This window comes from Gymnoscopelus microlampas (assembly GCF_963454915.1).
Source record: "Gymnoscopelus microlampas genome assembly, chromosome: 8".
NCBI classification, from domain to species: domain Eukaryota; kingdom Metazoa; phylum Chordata; class Actinopteri; order Myctophiformes; family Myctophidae; genus Gymnoscopelus; species Gymnoscopelus microlampas.
The window spans coordinates 56,531,500-56,552,062 of NC_139945.1; the positions used below are offsets into that span (position 1 = coordinate 56,531,500).

Sequence of the window (20,563 nt, forward strand, 5' to 3'; positions counted from 1 at the left end):
AAAAGCAACTTTATCCGCGGGAAACCCGAAACCCCTGTGCGTGCATGTGTCCCGTTTCTCCAGTTCTGGATGTTTGCAACCCTACTGGCTTCAGACACGGGCAACTTGATAAGTGGCATGCTTCACATGATGTGCAAGAGATGCCCTTGTAGGTGGAATGGCATCATAGGAGGACCTCTGCTTCCATGCAAACAGGTAAAATCTTGCATCATCAACCCCATCAGCAGTGCTGTTCTTGTCATGCACTGTTACTGGTGGGTATTGACTGAGCTTCTGGAAGACATGAGACACTTCAGGCCACACTTGCCGGGTTTGCCATGCTGTCTTTTTGCCTTTTCCCACTGGCTGACACGACATCACATCCAGTGAAAGTGTGAAAGAAAAGGATGCCAATGGATTTTTCAGGGCCTAGATTCTTCACTAAATCGTGACCTGGTAACCAACAACAATACAGTACAGTACAGTTCAATAACAATACAGTACAGTACAGTACAGTACAGTGCAGTATAGTACAGTGCTGTTCAACAACAAGACAGTACAGTACAGTACAGCACTGTGCTGTACAATAGCAATACAGTACAGTACAGTACAGTACAGTACAGTACAATACAGTACAGTGCTGTACAATAGCAATACAGCACAGTACAGTACAGTACTGTACAATAGCAATACAGCACAGTACAGTACAGCACAGCACAGCACAGCACAGTACAGTACAGTACTGTACAATAACAGAACAGTACAGTAGAGTAAAGTACAGTGCTGTACAATAACAGCACAGTACTGTTTTTTAATGTGTTAGTTTGTCGCCGGCAGCCATTTTGGAAAATGGCAGTCATATATATGTTTTTACGTGGCTAACGGGGGGAGGGGGCGGGGGGGAGTCAAAACTATATTCTGATGCCAAAATAATTTCAAACCAGGTAAAAAAACACATAAAATGTCTTTCACTGGCAGCCATTTTGGAAAATGGCAGCCATATTGTTTTGTTTTTTTTGGGTGGCTAACGGGGGGAGGGGGTGGGGGGGGGAGTTAAAACTATATTCTGATGCCAAAATAATCCAAATTGGATTATCCAATCACAATCCAGGTCAAAAACCACATAGCATGTCTTTCGCCGGCAGCCATTTTGGAAAATGGCAGCCATATTGTTTTTTTTTGCTTGGCTAACGAGCTTTCGTGAAAAAGTTTTCGTGAAAAGCTTGTATCACAAAGTGAACGATCGGGTCACTAACAGTCCTGGCTAATAGTCTGTCATTCACAACATTAAACAATACATATTGCACTGGCATTAGATGTTTTCAATACTTTTTGGCTCACAATGTGTACTGAATTAAAACATATATACTGTATAACAATATAGAAATTTGCACAGCATGTCTAATTTGTATAACATTGAGGTTGTAGCCTACTGAACATATTATGACTAATGTCATGTCCCTCAATACACGTACAAAGTGCTTGCTGTATACTAACATTCAAATAGGGCATTGCTTCAAAAGGGCAAGAACACGAGGTAGGGTTGTGAAGTTGCCTTGTGAAGATGCAACTCCAAGGTGGATAAGAAATTCAAAATTCTTATTAGAAATTGATCATCAAAATATGCTCCTCATTGACTCACATTGTACGATGAAACAGTCTCTTCTTTAGCCCGTAAACAAACGCTAACAGCTGATTCAGACATTATAGAACATCACAAAACCCATGTTTTTCCTTTTTGAAATTAAGATGTCAACTTCCAGTTTATTTTACAATTTGAAGATCCAGATGCGGATCCAGTCCAGGTTTTGTTCTTAAAAGAGCAACTTTGAGAGCTGTTTCACTGTACTATGTAGTCAAGTCAATGAAGCAATGGACCAATTATTTTTTATTCCTTGCCCACCTTTGGAGTTACATCATGGCAAGGTAACTACACAATCCAAACCTCTAACAAACACAATCAGCACAGGAGAGGATAGAGGATGCTTCTTCAAGTACGCATTGGGGTCTTCTTTTTCCTTCAACACAAAACACACACACAGCTGTATCAGGTAATGCACCTTTGTTTCAATTATCATTTTTTAAACCTAAGCCAGCTAAATCCTGATTAAGTTATATGCAGGACCTTCAGTCATAACTAGTTCAACACATCAGATTGTGTTGCTTTTGACAGGTGAATATTATACTGTAATGTTGTACACAGCTCACCTCCAAGACATGCACCAGAGCCTCACTCGCGTCTCCTAGCATCTTCGGAGCAGCAGTCGTAGAGGGGAACAGTGATGGCAGTGCACGGAGGACCATGAGAGCCTGTTGAACTGTTGAGGAAAAAATGTGTTAGTTTTATACTTTGATAAAGTGCACAATCAATGATCTACAATAGATTTACATTCAACAAACGATATATGGGACAACCAAGAGATGAAAAAGTGCTTACTTTTGGTCATTCCCATTGGAGCTTTCATCATCTTTTTCGCCACGCCATAAAACTGCACCTTCTGGCAGAAGTCGTGCTATCTTCCTTTCAGTTCATTAATGTAGTCGCTGTTATTCCTGTCCACGATGCGGCGAAGTTCCTCCATCACCTATGAAATATTCAATATATAAACACAGACATTCTAATACATTTAGGAGGAGGAACTTAACAAAACATTAGTAAATGTTTTGAATTATGCCTTGTCAACAATCACTTACATGTCCAATGACCTTGAAGCAAGGATATGCCTCTGTAATTTGGTCGTATTTGTCCTCCTCGCGAACGGCATCTGCATTGATGAATGCTCTTCTGGCTTTGAACTCCAAATCCAGGAGCTGAGAAACAGACTCGTGGCTTGGATTTTTCTTTTTGAACAACGCCTGTAGGGTTTTGTAGTGCTTGGCCATGGTTGCTGGACTGTCGGACTCGGAATCAGGACTGTCGATGTCTGCCGGCTTGTTAGCTATAAGACACAAAAATACATATTACATTCAAATAGCTCTGTATTTTAATAACAATCATAGTGTGTTTGTTCATTAACAGGGTTCTCCTGTCTCTCCATCTCTACTAAACATAATAAAGCATTTTCAGGTTGGGATACCAATTTTATCAAATCAGGAGAGAACTGCTACAGGATAGAGAATAAACATTGAAACGTGAAATAGGAATTGATGACACAGTAGTAAGGAGACAACATTTTAGCTAGGACACTATAAAATTCAAGCTGAAATGGGTACTCTCTTGATTGCCTGAAATTGTCAACCCACCTGAAAATGTTATGTTCTGTTTATTAAATAGTTGGAGAGACTAGCAATGATTTATATCTGAATAAACAGTAGAGCTTTAACTTTAGCTAACAAACAATGACATAAATATATAAATCACTTTCACTACCTATAAATACATAACATTTGATATGAATGACTACTTTACTTTACTAGCCTACTTTGTGTGATTACACAAAGTAGGCTAGTAAAGTAAAGTAGTTGCTGCACACGAGATTGAATGCTTCGGGTCTCTAATAACAGACATAGCAGAATGCACATTTGCCAATACTAACTTTTCTACTTTATCTCTGAGGAGCGGTCTAGAATGATGGTCGAGTCACTCAAATCGATTTCCTCTGTGTCAGTTGGCTGCTCAAGACGGGGCATCATTGGCTTCAGACGGCGCTTCTTTGAAGGTCTCCCATCTGGAAAGATCTTTTGGGGGGATCTCACGTTCTGCAATCGTTTGAATAGCTGTCCATGCACAGTGGCCTGTACAAGACAAAAGTGAAGCAGTCTAAACTCCACTTAAAATGCCACACACTTTAGTCATCAACTGGATACATTTCACTTACCTGTGTAGTCTTATTGTTCAGGTCCTGCAGCATGGGATAGTACAGGACTATCCTTTTTGCCATAGCTGTAACTTCTGGTTTTGATGGGTATCGGTCAGATTCAGCATCCCCCTTTGCCCTCAGGATTGCGATCATACTGGTTATGGTGTTACGGATGAGCCGGCATCTGAGGTCCTTGGACATTTCGCAGTTTTTCTCTTCACCCTTCTTCGCCAACTCAAAGTATTGTTTTCGGACGTGCTCAAGTTCTGTGTCTGTGTGTACTACGTATTCTGGGAAGGATATCTTCACAAACCTTTTCAGGGGTTGTGTAGTTTGCAGTTGGACATACTCTAACAGGTGTGGATGTCTGTGGGAGTGGTGACTAAGCAGAAGTAGAATTGCCTGAGTCTTCTCGGACAGATTCCTATAAAATAAAAATAGTATGAAGTACTAGCAAAACCATCATTTCCAACCAACCAACAACCAACAACTTAGCACAAATATGCTATGTTAAATTTGGGAGGTTAAATCTTGCACCAGCTAACCGAACACCAATGAATCTCTAAACAAGAGGATATTGGAGTAATGAATTAACAATTGCTGATCATGGTTTGCATTATTATTCTGTTAAGCAGAACAATAAACAAACAGTTTTGTGGTGTAACAAATCAGTAAAAGGTAGGCTTGGAGAATGCCTAATGGTGTTACAGCCTAAATAAATACCAATGCTACAAAGTTAACTTACTAAAGTTAGTGTCAATTTAAAAATGATTTAATTGATTTAACTGAATACTTCTATAAGCCATCATGACTGTGCTGCTTCTAAGTTAGATAGGTTGCTACTTAAATATACTTTAATGAAAACAATTTCAAGCAAATGTGAACCTTGACAATTACTTTAAACATGTTGAGTAAACTCAATTTGAAAATAAAGAAAAACATCACATGGATGCACCAGGGACGTATCATCAGTGTTGTAGCCTAGGGTCATTGGGTGTTTCGGGTCTCGCAACATACAACATACAACCTCGCCCAGGTGACCCAGCCAGGGTTGATCAAGCCCCGACTTACGTCCCAGTAGCTAACGGGAGGCATGCGTTAATCCGACAGACCTTTTCTCCGAGGCTCTGTGGGTGGCCTCCTGGCCGGGCTCCTCCTTCGTCTTACCAGGTCCAAGACCTGAGCGTTGCACCAGACTCCCCCCATTCCAAACATTTCCTTCTGGCATGATGGTTTCTTGGGCCGTGGTGGTAGTGCAGGCAAAATCTGGTGTTCACTCTCCATTCCGACATCTCACCACTCCGACTAGTGGCTTCCGCGTGCGGTTAGGGTTAGGGTTAGGGTTGGGTATAGGGTTCGTCAACGTCGGAAAGGCGACATGTCGGAAAGGAGAAATGCACCCGCAAAATCTATGTTTGGTAATGTCAATGTCGATGTCCATTTTGATGTGTTACTGATAGAAGTTAATATCCCATCAAATAAATACACATGAATGCTTTTTTCATAGCATTTTGTGTCCCATCCTCCTGTAATTTCACTAACCTCTGTGGCCGTTCGTTCGTCTGTGTGCCGTTTCTCCTCACTGGCTGGAGCACTTCATCTGATTTTGCACACAGCCATTGCTCATTACGGGACCGTACCTATTTTCCCCGGGTCCTATGTTCCCCGCTTTCCTAGGGAGAGCGGGGAATATAGGACCTAACCTAAACCTAACCCTAACCCTAACCTTAGTGGGGGAACATAGAACCTGGGGAACATAGGGATGTCCCCCTCATTACCATCTGAACTTAACTGCGAAGCCCGTTTTTCAATTTCGCCAAATCTCAGCTGTTTATTAGCCTTTTAAAAAAACAACGGCAGATCAAACTGTGTGTGTGCGCGCTCGCCGACGGCTCGCGCCTATGCTGTGTGTTCGCGCGACGGCCGTGTGTGTGATGTGCGTGTGCGTGCGCCGACAACTCGCGCCTGTGCTGTGTGTTCGCGCGACGGCTGTGTGTGTGTGTGTGTGTGCGCGCGCCGACGGCTCGCGCCTGTGCTGTGTGTTCGCGCGACAGCCGTACAAATAATCTGCTAACTTCATCTCCTGCAATTTGTTGTTTCTTCACCATGTCTGGTTCTATCTGGGTCTATTGTTCTGAAGGAATGTGCAGCAATCGTTGGCAAATTAGGATTTTATACAGACTTGATTGGCCCATCAATGACTCAATGACTTGAATAACAAGCAGGAGGATAGATAGACTGATTCACACATTGGGACATGAATAGAGAGTTGTTTGTTTTACATGTAAATGTGGGCAGGTCATACATAATGGTTAGAATTTGAGGTCCCCAATACAGATAATGGATAGAATGTAGTTTACATTATACTTATAAAAGCTGAATGTCATGTGTATTACACTTTAATCAACAACGGAAAGTTAAATGCAATTCCACCACTTCTTTATTGTCTCCGCCAGGCCAAAAGGCATGGTGAGAGAGTATGTTTTGCACCCTGTCTGTCTGTCCGTCCGTCCGTCCGTGTGTTCTGTCCGTCCGTGAACAGCTAATCTCCGGCACCGTTGGCCCAGTCGCTGCAAAACTGTGCACAAACACTCCCTCAATGCCAGTTCAGAGCCTCCCCTCCCCTATCCATTCCTTTGGGGCGGGGGCGGAGCAGAGGCGATGATTGACATTCAAAATCCCTCAACAGGGACAAAGATTTATTTTTTCATTGCAGTTGAAAAGGCTTTAGAAATCAGAGAGAAAAATCCAGCCATGGATCACTGGAGTGGATTTTTCAGTTAACACTTTTAATACACGTTTGAAGGAAATACTTTTAATTTGTTGTAAAACTGAATGTCATGAAACCTTTAAAGACCATTCTGTTTGCCGCTGCCTTTGATTGAGTTATTTTGATTTCCCTTCTGCGCTGTAATTGTTTGGTTTTTTTATTATTATTATTTTGTTTTAGTTCATCATTATCAGTAAATGTAATGTATTTGTAAAAGGTTGTGTGGAGCATGTCTGGGGTGGGGGGTGGAGCATAGGATGTTAGATTGTGATTGGTGGATAAATGGTTCTATTGTTGTCTTTGGCCAATCATTCAAAGCAGTGGTTCCACCTATATAGTATAAGAAGACTTTGTAGTTGTCAGTTCCCCACAATTCCTCAAGGATTCCTTAGTTTCTGATCAGATCAGACAGACTTCAGGTGAAGATGAACTCTCTCAAACCCACCAGGGACATTTCTGCTGAACAGGAGGAATTACCCAAAGACCTTGGTATGTTGCTCTACTTCCTTTTTCACCCCCCGTTTTTTTCACTTTCCTTTTCAAGTAAAAAAAAAAAAAAACAAGTTCAAGTACAATTTTCAATATTACATTTTGTTTCATTGTAAATTTGACCTTGATTAGATTGAGATCACAGTTTGCCGCAGTTTATTCACCCACATATGCACTATAGAATGCAAGTGGTTTTAGTATTACTTAAGTCTTAAGCAACCACTTAAAAACTATTGTATTACGTTTTTAAGGTGATTCTTAGTTAGCTACTTGACCAAATGTTTAGGGATTGTATTTCTTCATAAAATGCTCTACAAATGTGGACATTGACTATTTCTCTGCTGTCCGGCCAGAACCAGCTAACTCCAAAATGGTAATTGTTCAGGAAATGAAAAACAAAATATATTTTTTTCAGAAAATGAAGAAAACCTTATATTTTTAAAACAAAGCAATACTGCCTCATCAAACTTGGTATTGTGACTTTATATATTATCAGATACTTGCATGTGTCATTATATTATCACCACTTTACCCAAATCCAGCTCAAGTGGAGTTAGGAGGTTTTGTCCATCATTGAGTGGAGTTAGGAGGTTTTGTCCATCATTGATAAGAACAGCTGACAATGAATCTCAAAGCTCACAACACATCACAACGCATTGTGAGCTTGGAGATCAGCTATTTATGGTGTGCGCCATCCTCATATACTAAGTATAGATCAAGCTGAATACTGTACTTAAACAACTTTTATTTTAACATGCATTGGAAACATCCATGGATCTAACTGTTACCACTGTTGTTCTTCTACAGTTGAGTACAACAAACAATTCTGCCTCAATACTCAATACTAAATGTATTTAACAAAAGCAATCATGGCACACCAACAATAAATAAATGGCATATCAATAAAAAAAATACATTCATGAATAATATAATCTGTAGCCTATCAAATCTGTAGCCTACTGCACTAACAATAACAACCATAGTTGCATTTACCTATCCATCAACATTTTATTACTACACTGTCGTGTGTTGTGTGTTGCCTAAACCTTCCAGTCACTGGGTTGGTGAAAACCCCCCCGCAAAACGGTGACCAGAGCCGAGAGCAAATGACTGTTCACTTAAAGTCTCTGCTAAAGGTGGAGGGTAAAGCATGAATGCAGTCTGACATGAGTGATATTCAGTCACATCCTGCATATTGGTTTAACGCTGAAATTACACAGTGAAAACTGTCCAAATTTATATCTGACAATTGGTCAAAAAAAAAGTCTGAATTACGTTTTTTTAAATCTGTAGTATTTATATTTGACAATTGGCAAAAACCCTGTATATATAGTATGCAGCAGTGGAGAGCATGAGAGGAGGGGGGAGTTTTGACGGACAGTTTGAGGATCCAATGGAGTTGGGAGTTTTCGTCAGAGGCGCTTTTTAATACTTTTCATAGGTTATTATAAAAAAAAACTTTACACAGATGTAAAGGGGGTTCAATAGCATTGATTTATGAAAAAAAAAAAAAAAACCTGAAAATGGAGTTAGCTGGTCCCGGCTGGACACCGACGATTTGCAATGTTGTGTCCATGAAGTACCTCTCAACGATCTTTGGCTTTGTTTCCTATCCAGTGTTGCATCACCTGTCTGGCTTTCCTGTCCTACCAGAGGTGAATGAACAAAGAAGTTTGGCTAAGCAAAAACAACACTGCTGTGATCAGTGTAAAAACACTTCCATAACATCTCCAAACTTAAAATACACAAGAGGAGTCACACTGGAGAGAAACCCTATGGATGTGATCAGTGTGGACAACACTTCTCTATAATGTCCAACCTTAAAATGCACCAGATAATTCACACTGGAGAGAAACCCTATGGATGTGATCAGTGTGGACAGCACTTCTCTCAAATGACAAACCTTAAAAGCCATCAGAGAATTCACACTGGAGAGAAACCATATGGATGTGATCAGTGTGGACAACACTTCTCTCAAATGGCCCACCTTAAAAGCCACCAGAGAATTCACACAGGGGAGAAACCTTTTCATTGTGATATGTGTGGAAAATCTTTTAGTCATTCGCAATGTTTAGAAGTTCACAAGGTTGTTCACACTGGATTTAAACTGTTTCCTTGTGGTCAGTGTGGAAAGTGTTTTACTACTTCAAGCAACCGAAAATGTCATGAGCGCAAACATAAAGATAAATCTGATTAGTACGAACAGTAAGACAATTGTAGAGGATGAGAAACATCAGCACATACAACGTGTAAATGATGATCAATTATAGTCTGCTTTAAACAATTGTTTATCAATATAGCTAAACTGTCATAAACACATAACATATATGAGCATGCGTGAACAATAGGATGGGGATGAATAAAATGATGATTCATTCCTAGTTAACTTAACATACCGTTTAAATGAACTGTTGTTTTAGTAGTTACAGGGCCAGAGCTCAGCTCTGGACCTGTTTTGTTATTGGCAGTATTCTGTCACTTCTTCTTCTTCTTTTTCTTCTTCTTCTTCTTCTTCTTCTTCTTCTTCTTCTTCTTCTTCTTCTTCTTCTGCCGCTTTTCGCAGTTCTGGCTGAACCGTGCAGTCGCTTTTTACGAAACTCGGCCATATGGTAGATGGTCATGAAAAACGATCAAAAAATAATTCTCACAATCTTTCGTCCAAAGGTGGCGCTATAGCACTCAATTGAAAATGCCAACTTTGAACAGGTACAACTCATGCCCTGTTTGACCTACAGCCATGAAACTTGGATACACATATGCGTCTCCTCATGCTGAACAACTTTCACACTCTGACTTTTGACCTCTGACCTTTAGATCTCCCACCATTTTGAATTATATGAAAAACAGTCATTGGCTCCTAACTTCTGCATTTTTTCACTTATGGACATTCCGCCGCCTAGAAGTTGTCGGCAGAGGTCCAAAGTTCAAGTGTTAAACGTTTCGTGCAGATTGCTCCAAAATCCTAGGATTCCATAGATTTTAACTATTGCAGTTTTATGAAAATTATTCATCTGCGCCTAAAACATACATGCAGACTCACATTTCTTTGAAACTTTGCAGAAATGTACAGGGTCATTCCAAATATCACTGAAACCAATCTTATTCCAATTGGCCAAAGGGGGGCGCTATAGCAATTTTTTGAAAATGCAGACTTTAAACAGGCATAAGTCATGCCTCGTTTGGCCGAAAGTCGTGAAACTTGCTTACACATGTGCCTTGACTCATGAGGAACACACGTATCGATTTGACCATTAAGCTCCGCCCTTAGATTTTCCGCAATTTCGAGCAGTTTGAGAAATACTTGTTTTTGCCAGTTCTGGCTTAACCGTGCATACGCTTTTTACGAAACTCGGCCATATGGTAGATGCTCATGAAAAACTACCAGGAAATAATTCTCACACTCATTCGTCAAAGGGTGGCGCTATAGCACTCAATTGAAAGTGCCAACTTTGAACAGGTACAACTCATGCCCTGTTTGACCTACAACCATGAAACTTCGATACACACATGCGTCTCTTCATGCCCGACAACTTTTGTGGTCTGACTTTTGACCTCTGACCTTTAGATCGCCCACCATTTTGAATTATATGAAAAACAGCCATTGGCTCCTAACTTCTGCATTTTTTCACTTATGGAAAATCCGCTCCCATCATTATGTCGGCAGAGGTCCAAAGTTCAAGTGTTAAACGTTTCGTGCAGATTGCTCCAAAATCCCAGGATTCCATAGATTTTAACTATTGCAGTTTTATGAAAATTATTCATCTGCCCCTAACACATACATGCAAGACTCACATTTCTTTGAAACGTTGCAGTAATGTAGAGAGTCATTCCAAATATCACTGAAACCAATCTCACTCCAATTGGCCAAAGGGGGGCGCTATAGCAATTTTTTGAAAATGCAAACTTTAAACAGGCAAAAGTCATGCCTCGTTTGGCCGAAAGTCGTGAAACTTGCTTACACTTGTGCCTTGACTCATGAGGAACACATCTATCGCTTTGACCAGTAAGCTCCGCCCTTAGATTGTCCGCAATTTTGAGCAGTTTGAAAAACACTTAAACCCAGGATTTTTCAGCTATTTGCGTGAAACTGTATCATCTGTGTGATCTCCTTTTTCACAGTTCCTTGTCTGTTGGTCCAATGGCGTCTCCCTTAAATGAGTGCCTCACAATCTCAAGGTCGTCAGTTCAAGCCTCACTTGCAGACTTCATTTAAGTTGAATTGCAAACAACATGACTGTATCAATGAATACATGTGCAAATGGTAAAGATAACCTGAAATGCATATTTGAGAGTACGTTTTTCAACGCATGACATACTTCATTCTGAAAATAGCCGATCTACAATCTCAAAACCTTTCAGATAGCAACGTGTTTCTGAGCTTGTAGATCGGCTGCTTTCACTGTTTTCGGTTGCAAGGAGACATACAATTTCTCTATTGGTAAATGGTTTGTGAACGAGTGATCTTAGTGTTGGCTTGGTTCATGACAGAAGGCAAGAGTTTATGATCTTCAACAGACAACATCAGCCTGGACAAAGCTATAGCACTATAGGTAGTGTTGCAGCCTATTAGTCCGAAGGTTGAGAGTTCGATTCCTGTTAATGGCAATAGGTTGAGATGTCCAATCAATCCATTCTGTTTTCATCTCTCTCTCTCATCAATCTATTCCGTTTCCATGTCTCTCTTCAATCTATTCCGTTTCCATGGCGCTCTCTCTCTATCTCTCTCTCTCTCTCATCAATCTATTCCGTTTCCATGTCTCTCTCTCTCTCTCTCTATCTCTCATCTATTCCGTTTCTATCTCTCTCTCTCTCTCCAGTTTCCATGTCTCTCTCTCTCTCTCTCTCTCTCTCTCTCTCCAGTTTCCATCTCTCTCTCTCTCTCTCTCTCCAGTTTCCATCTCTCTCTCTCTCTCTCTCTCTCTCTCTCTCTCTCTCTCTCTCTCTCTCTCTCTCTCTCTCTCTCTCTCTCTCTCTCTCTCCAGTTTCCATCTCTGTCTCTCTCTCTCTCTCTCTCCAGTATCCATGTCTCTCTCTCTCTCTCTCCAGTATCCATCTCTCTCTCTCTCTCTCTCTCTCTCTCTCTCTCTCTCTCTCTCTCTCTCTCTCTCTCTAGTTTCCATGTCTGGCCCTGTATTATCGCTGCTTGCAGCTATATTATTGCTTTGTAATTGTGTCAAGAGTTTTCAGATATATTATTAGAATATAGATAGAATAGATAGAATTACTTCCGAGCTTACTATGCTTTATTATTATTATCCTTTTGTTATGCTGTATTGTCTTAGTGGAACATGTCCCACCAACATTTTGATGCAGATACTGTAGAAATAAACAAATCTCAATATACCTTTTATTCTCAATCTTATTTTTGTTTCACAGTAATTTGACCTGTAGAGTTTTTGTAGATGCGATTATTTGTTTTCCTCTCATATGTTATTCACGCATTGTACATTTTATTATTAAGTTAAACATATAGGAGACCACTTGGAAGACAATAACACACCTAAACTAGAAAGTACTGTTCCTGAAGAAACAGTGTGGGATCGCTAAGAATGTTGATGGTATTGATATTGTTAGTAGGGTTGAAAGGTTTAAAGTTCTAAAAGTTTGAAAGGTTTGAAAGGTTTGAAAGGTTTGAAAGGTTTGAAAGGTTCTAAAGGTTTAAGAGGTTCTAAAGGTTTAAGAGGTTCCAAAGGTTTGAAAGGTTTGAAAGGTCTGAAAGGTCTGAAAGGTTTGAAAGGTTTGAAAGGTTCGAAAGGTTCTAAAGGTTCAAAGGGTTTTAAAGGTCTACGGTTCTAAAGGTTTGTCGGTGTTGAATAGTGTAAAATGTAGTTTTCTAGGGTAAAACTGTGGTTGCTAGGGTCTGATAGCCGGTTGCTAGGTTCTAATTGGTGGTTGCTAGGGTAAAACAGGTGGTTGCTAGGGTAAAACAGGTGGTTGCTATGGTAAAACAGGTGGTTGCTAGGGTCTAATATGCTGTTGCTAGGGTCCAATAGGGGGTTGCTAAGGTCTAATATGCAGTCTATATGGTCTAATATGCGGTTATTATGGTAAAACAGGTGGTTGCTAGGGTAAACCGGTGGTTGCTAGGGTCTAATCGGTGGTTGCTAGGGTATGATAGGTGGTTGCTATGGTCTAATATGGTGTTGCTAGGGTCTAATAAGCAGTTGCTAGGCTCCACTGTAGCTAAATAGGATTTCCCCATTGAAATGAATGGGATGTTTTTAGCAGTAAAAAGTGAAATATCTCTAAAAGTACAAATTATTTCAAAAATTCAAATGGTAGCCAATATGTCCTAAGTAGGCTGAACGTTATAGAGTTGGAACGGAGTTTCTAGCTAAAAGTATGAATTTCCCCATTGAAATGAATGGGCTTTTTTTAGCAGTAAAAAGTGCAATATCTCAAAAATTTGAATGTATGCCGACATGTCCTGAGTAGGCCGAACGTTGAAGAGTTGGAACGGAGTTTGTAGCTAAAAGTATGAAGGACTAGTTATGGGCCAAAAAACGGCGGAATAATAATAATAACCAGAAAGTACTGTTCCTGAAGAAACAGTGTGGGATCGCTAAGAATGTTGCAGGTATTGAGTATTGATAGTGTTAGTAGTGTTATAGGTTTGAAAGGTTTGAAAGGTTTGAAAGGTTTAAAGGGTTTGAAGGGTTTGAAAAGTTTGAAAGGTTTGAAAGGTTTGAAAGGTTCTAAAGGTTTGAAAGGTTCTAAAGGTTTGAAAGGTTCTAAAGGTTCTAAAGGTTTGAGAGGTTCTAAAGGTTCTAAAAGTTCTAAAAGTAAAGGTTCTAAAGGTTTGAAAGGTTCTAAAGGTTTGAAAGGTGTGAAAGGTTTGAAAGGTGTTAAAGTATTAGTGTTAAAAGTTTTTATAGTGTTGGCAGTGTTGAATAGTGTAAAATGTATTTTTTTTAGGGTAAAACAGTGATAGCTAGGTTCTAATAGGCAGTTGCTAGGGATTAATAGGCGGTTGCTAGGGTAAAATAGGTGGTTGCTAGGGTAAAACAGGTGGTTGCTAGGGTAAAACAGGTGGTTGCTGGGGTAAAACGGGTGGTTGCTAGGGTAAACAGGTGGTTGCTAGGGTGTAATACGTGGTTGCTAGGGTCTAATAGGGGGTTGCTAAGGTTTAATATGCAGTGTATATGGTCTAATATGCGGTTGCTAGGGTACAAAAGGTGGTTGCTAGGGTAAAACGGTGGTTGCTAGGGTGTAATAGGTGGTTGCTAGGGTATAATAGGTGGTTGCTAGGCTCTAACTGGTGTTGTTAGGGTATAATAAGCAGTTGCTAGGCTCCACTGTGGCTAAATAGCATTTCTCCATTGAAATGAATGGGATTGTTTTAGCAGTAAAAAGTGAAATATCTCTAAAAGTACAAATTATAGTAGGCTGAACGTTATATAGTTGGAACGGAGTTTCTAGCTAAAAGTATGAATTTCCCCATTGAAATGAATGGGCTTTTTTTAGAAGTAAAAAGTGCAATATCTCTAAAAGTACAAATGATTTCAAAAATTTGAATGTAAGCCGACATGTCCTGAGTTGGCCGAACGTTGAAGAGTTGGAACGGAGTTTGTAGCTAAAGGTATGAAGGACTAGTTAGGTGCCAAAAAACGGGCGGAATAAATATTGACAATAACACTAGAAAGTACTGTTCCTGAAGAAACAGTGTGGGATCGCTAAGAATGTTGCTGGTATTGAGTATTGATAGTGTTATTAGTGTTATAGGTTTGAAAGGTGTGAAAGGTTTGAAAGGTTTGAAAGGTTTGAAAGGTTTGAAAGGTTTGAAAGGTTCTAAAGGTTCTAAAGGTTTGAAAGGTTCTAAAGGTTCTAAAGGTTCTAAAGGTTCTAAAGGTTTGAATGGTTTGAAAGGTTTGAAAGGTTTGAAAGGTTCTAAAGGTTTGAAAGGTTCTAAAGGTTCTAAAGGTTCTAAAGGTTCTAAAAGTTCTAAAAGTTCTAATGGTTTGAAAGGTTTTAAAGGTTTGAAAAGTTTGAAAGGTGTGAAAGGTTTGACAAGGTGTTAAAGTATTAGTGTTAAAAGTTTGTATAGTGTTGGCAGTGTTGAATAGTGTAAAAAAAAAATAGGAAAAAAAAAAAAGAAAAAAGAAAGAATTTGGAAAGAAAAAAAAATCTGAAAAAAAAAACAATCTGAAAAAAAAAAAGTTCGGAAAAAAAAATCTAAAGAAAAAAAATTGGAAAAAAAAAATTGAAAAAAAAAAAAAAATTGAGAGTTAACATGGGTGTGAAAGGGGGACTGAGGATGATGATAAATTTCCCCATTGAAATGAATGGGGATTTTTTAGAAGTAAAAAGTGCAATATCTCTAAAAGTACAAATTATTTCAAAAATTTGAATGTAAGCCGACATGTCCTGAGTAGGCCGAACGTTGAAGAGTTGGAACGGAGTTTGCAGCTAAAAGTATGAAGGACTAGTTAGGTGCCAAAAAAACACTGTTGACAATAACATTAGTGTGATCGCTTTAGCGATCCCACAATTAGTGTGATCGCTTTAGCGATCCCACAAATATGTAAGATAACATTAGTGTGATCGCTTTAGCGATCCCACAATAATAATAATAAGTTGTCCCTTAACTACACCAGGTTGTATTGTTCTGAATGAATTTTGAGTAATCATGTACGAATTAAGTTTCTATAGGAAACTTGAAAGTGTCTCAATGGCTCTGCTTGAATAACAAGATGATGGTGAGAGAGACATGTAAATGACAGTAGGCTAGATTGGCAGATGTATCATACCAAAATATAAACTAGACACATGTAGGAAGAAAAAAATACAAAAACTTTACGGTCACCTTCTTAGGCAGTAACAATTTGTGAAAATGTCAGTGTTGGCCCCTTGACTATAAGTATATTAGACTGCCTTTATTTCCTTCTAGTATAGGGTAGATGATTGTCATTTACACCTGTATTATGAGATACCACTTTTGATCTCCCAGGATGCAAATGGTGAACCAGCCCATCAACACCTAAGATGTATTGAAATGAAAAGTCTGACCAGGTCTATGCAGACTGACGACTGTTCTTTACAAAACAACAACTGTCCTGTACAGAACCAGACCACTGTCTTCGAGGTACTGAAGTGAAATCAATTTAAAAAATGAACGTATACTGCAACTTAATTCTAAAAACGTACAGGGCATATTATACATGTACACGTCCAGATGTGAAGGAGTACTGTGTGATAATGACCATTTCAGCCAGTAACATAACTTATTCTTTTAGCATAACCTTTGACTGTACTACATGTACTGTTAATAATCATGTTTTCTATGGATGTATATTGACTCCTCATTTGACTCACGTTCACGTGGACGTATATCAAGATTTCCAAGTCAATTTTTCCACGTGTCAAAGAGACATTAAAATTGTACATCTTCACTTGTAGTCAAGTTATAGAAGTTAATCTATTTATTTCACTTTTAGTAATACAATGGTTACAAAACAAAGGATTTAGTAGAGATTAGACTTTCACTGTCCATGTTAGATATTAGTCTCCTCCCCATCACACAAGGGTTAATAATGAGAACATTGTACATCCCGTCTTAAGATCTGTTATATAGGATTACAGACTCGTACTTTGACACAGTGTCTGTTCTTTTGGATATCTACTGACTCCTGCTTTAATATTTAGTTAACAATAATAAAAAATAACAATAATGCAGAACACTGTGGGACATATCTTACCAACTTGCGCTAGTGAGACACATCCAAGACTGAATCTTTGGACACATTCATAACAGGCCTTTGAACCGGAACGTAACCCTTACAACGTGTGCCTGTGAAAATAGCATTGATCAACAGCTCTATCTACAGGTGTAACTATGATAATGATATTGAATTCATGCATTGAATTCATGCATTGTGCATATAAGTTCTCCTGTTCACAGACTTCACACAGGAAAAAGAAAGGTTCTTAAATGGTTCTTTAAAAGGCTACATGGTTCCACAAAGAACCTACTTACTTAAGAACCATTTCATTCTGTGGTAGATAACCTTTTTTGTTAACCTTATTTTAGGAACCAGAAATGTACCAAACCAAAATTTATGGTTCAAAACAAAAGACCCAGAAGATTCAGAGGAAACTGGAAAGGCAGAATAAACAACAGAATGTGGTCATCGATAAGAACAAACTGATAGACAAAAAGGAAACCTCACGATACCTTAATTTGCCGTTTTCTAAAAAACATACAGTAGCAACTTAGACAAGTATCAGTGGTATGCAGTTTGTTATTATGAATTTACATAATTTTAACGTTTGAATGTTACATGGGCCTTGAGTCTTTGTGTCCTAGATTCTAGCTAGGACCTAGCTTGTGGTAAGGCTGCTACTCCCTAAAGTTTCTTAGCTGGATGTAGGATAAAGTTGACAGTTTATAAAGATAGCAAGAAAGCTGAATTTCTTGCATTTCTTACAATTCTGACAGGAGGACTCTTGACCATAGAGGTATAGTATAACTAGAGGGCGGATTGCCCCGCCCCCAGCTATTCATTTCAATGAAATTGTTCAGTGGCGTTTTGAAGCACCCGGAAGCCTGCCGGATTGATTGGAGAGATGGCATCATTGTTAAGATCCCCAAGAAAGGAGACCTCAGGGAGTGTAAAAACTACAGAGGTATAATGCTGCTTTCAACACCAGGGAAGGTGCTCAACCGCATCCTACTTGAGAGGCTTCAAAAGGCAGTCGATGGGAAACTGAGGGAAAACCAGGCTGGCTTCAGGAATAATAGATCCTGTGCAGACCAGATAGCCACACTCAGGGTTATCATCGAACAATCGATTGAATGGAACTCTCCTGTCTATGTCAATTTCATAGATTTTGAAAAGGCTTTCGACAGTGTGGATCGGGAGATGCTGTGGAGACTGATGGCGCACTATGGCATTCCCCCAAAGTTGATCAGCATTATTAAGAACACCTACCAAAAGGATGCAGTGTAGTGTCCTCCATGAAGGATGCCTATCAGAGGCCTTTGAGGTCCTGACTGGGGTGAGGCAGGGATGCATGCTCTCGCCCTTCCTGTTCCTCCTCTGTATAGACTGGATCATGATACAAGCAACGAACAATAGCCGAACTGGCATAGGCTACAGTGGAGCCTGACCGAACAGTTGGAAGACCTGGATTTTGCTCATGATTTAGCACTCCTAGCACACACACACCAACAGATGCAGGAAACATCAGGCAAACTGGAGACAGCAGCTGCTTCACTTGGGCTTAAAATCAACTCATCAAAAAATAAGGTAATACGGATCAACAGCAAGAACAACACCCCAATAATCATGGACCAAAAGCAGCTAGAGGAGGTAACCAGCTTTACATACTTAGGAAGCATAATCGCGGTGGACGGAGGAACGGATGAGGATGTCAGTGCTAGAATAGGCAAAGCCAGGACCATATATGTATGTATAATATGTTTACATATTTATATATATATATATATATATATATATATATATATATATATATATATATATATATATATATATATCTCTCTCAGTATGTTTTGCTTGTGCATGTATTTCTCCCCGCCTGCAGTTCCAGCTTTGGCCACTGGGGGCTTCAATGTTTCTCAGCAACTCTGGGGGCTTGCTCTGGACTCATTGAAATGGCAATGTAAAAAGGCTTTCACATCATACAATAGCTGGACAGGTCACCATAGTTACGCACCCACATATTTGCTAGTGTTAGATGTTATGGAACCACTGTGAATCAGACAGGGGTGCAATGCTCACTGGACAGCCTTGCACGCCGTGCCGGAACATATTTGACCAGGAGCACATGCAGGCACACGCATAGATTTAAAACTACTTTAAATCCGCACTGCAACAAAGTTTTCAAAGGCTCCCGACACACACCTAGCGAATTAACATAGGAATAAGCCTAGATGCATATTAATTGTCCATTGTGTGACTTGCAGTGTAGGTGTTAAGCGACGTGCGCGTCACGTCATTGAAATAGAGTGCAAGAACATACCAAATGAGCATTGCATGCCTGGAATCAGACCACGTCACTTGATGCCTGGTACTCCATGTATGGAGCTAACTGAAATAATCGAAGTCTGACAACATAGACTCCATTTCTGGGCATGAACAACGTTCGGACTCCATGTATGGATATGAATGATTCAAACATCACCGGGATGACACAATCACTGTAGCCAATGATATAAAAGGCAAGGAAATCAGAGATAAATTTAGATCCAATGGTAATAAGAGACGATTCCCAGAGACTTCAATGATCTCCAAGACGCAATTCTTCAACATATATTCCAGCAAGACTACATTTTCAATACCTTTAACCAGTTCCAAACTATCACCAGCACCTTCTCTACTAACCAGGGTGTTTGGCTTACATCCCAGATACTGTTTCTTTCTACAGAGTCTTTCCACCTATTCTCTTCCAGCCTCTGTTACTATGTCATCTTGTGAACCACTTGGGTTAGACATCTCCGTTTAAGTTCTGCTTGGACATCACTGTGGCAGGTCTTGGCCTTAGAGATAGATAACCAGCCAAGGTTTTGGTATTTTTCATGCAATGTTGTCGTTCACTGTCAAGTCAACTCTCATGAAAAACAGGTGTCTGTGGCTCCCACTTTGCAGTGCAGTCAGAACTATGTCTTCTTCGGGCGGCCCCACCCCTCCCTTCACCACCCTAGCCATCAATCATCCAGCTGAGTTCATCACTCATGTTGAACTACACCGGCCAGAGAAACGCAACGCCATGAACAGGGCTTTCTGGAGTGAGATGGTGGACTGCTTCAACCAAATTGCTGGAGACCCAGATTGCAGAGTTGTGTTTGTTTCTGGTGCGGGGAAATCTTTTACTGCAGGTATTGACTTGATGGACATGGCCAGTGATGTACTTCAACCAGAGGGGGATGACATGGCAAGAACCTCCTGGAACCTGAGAAAAATCATAGCTAAATACCAGGAGACATTCACTGTTATAGAGAAGTGCCCAAAACCTGTGCTGGTAGCGGTCCATGGAGCTTGTGTAGGAGGAGGTGTTGACCTGATCACAGCCTGTGATATTCGTTTATGTACCCAAGACGCATGGTTCCAGGTCAAGGAAGTGGATATTGGTCTGGCAGCAGATGTCGGAACTCTCCAGAGACTTCCTAAAGTCATCGGCAGTCGTAGCCTCGTGAATGAGCTCGCTCTGACTGCTAGAAAGATGTATGCAGATGAAGCCAAGAGCAGTGGCTTAGTCAGCCGCGTGTTTGCTAATAAGGAGGCCATGATGGCCGGAGCCTTGGAAATGGCCCACGAGATCGCAGGTCGTAGCCCAGTAGCTGTGCAGGGAACCAAGGTCAACCTCATTTACTCCAGAGACCACAGTGTGGCAGAGGGACTGGACTACATGGCCACTTGGAATATGAGCATGCTTCAGACACATGATGTCATGAAGTCAGCTCAGGCCGCCGTGGAGAAGAAGAGTCCCAAGACAATACCCTTCTCCAAACTGTAAAGCAGGAGTCAGTTCCAGGTCAAGGAAGTGGATATTGGTCTGGCAGCAGATG

At 40.2% G+C, this 20,563-nt stretch overlaps 1 protein-coding gene and 1 long non-coding RNA gene across 2 annotated transcripts; one reads left to right on the forward strand and one right to left on the reverse strand.

Annotated features, from left to right (window-relative positions):
• Window positions 1–1,942: 1,942 nt before the first annotated feature.
• LOC311050287 lies at window positions 1,943–2,804 on the reverse strand. The gene is made up of 4 exons (XR_014601282.1): window positions 2,674–2,804; window positions 2,417–2,564; window positions 2,188–2,297; window positions 1,943–1,997 (listed from the first exon to the last, which is right to left on the reverse strand). It is a non-coding gene; the product is annotated as an uncharacterized lncRNA (long non-coding RNA).
• A 16,774-nt stretch (window positions 2,805–19,578) lies between these two features.
• Window positions 19,579–20,511, forward strand: LOC311050435 (delta(3,5)-Delta(2,4)-dienoyl-CoA isomerase, mitochondrial-like; the record flags this gene model as incomplete). The annotated part of the gene is made up of 1 exon (XM_084064518.1): window positions 19,579–20,511. One exon carries the CDS (start codon window positions 19,579–19,581, stop codon window positions 20,509–20,511), a length of 933 nt encoding a protein of 310 aa, XP_083920644.1.
• Between the last annotated feature and the right edge of the window lie 52 nt (window positions 20,512–20,563).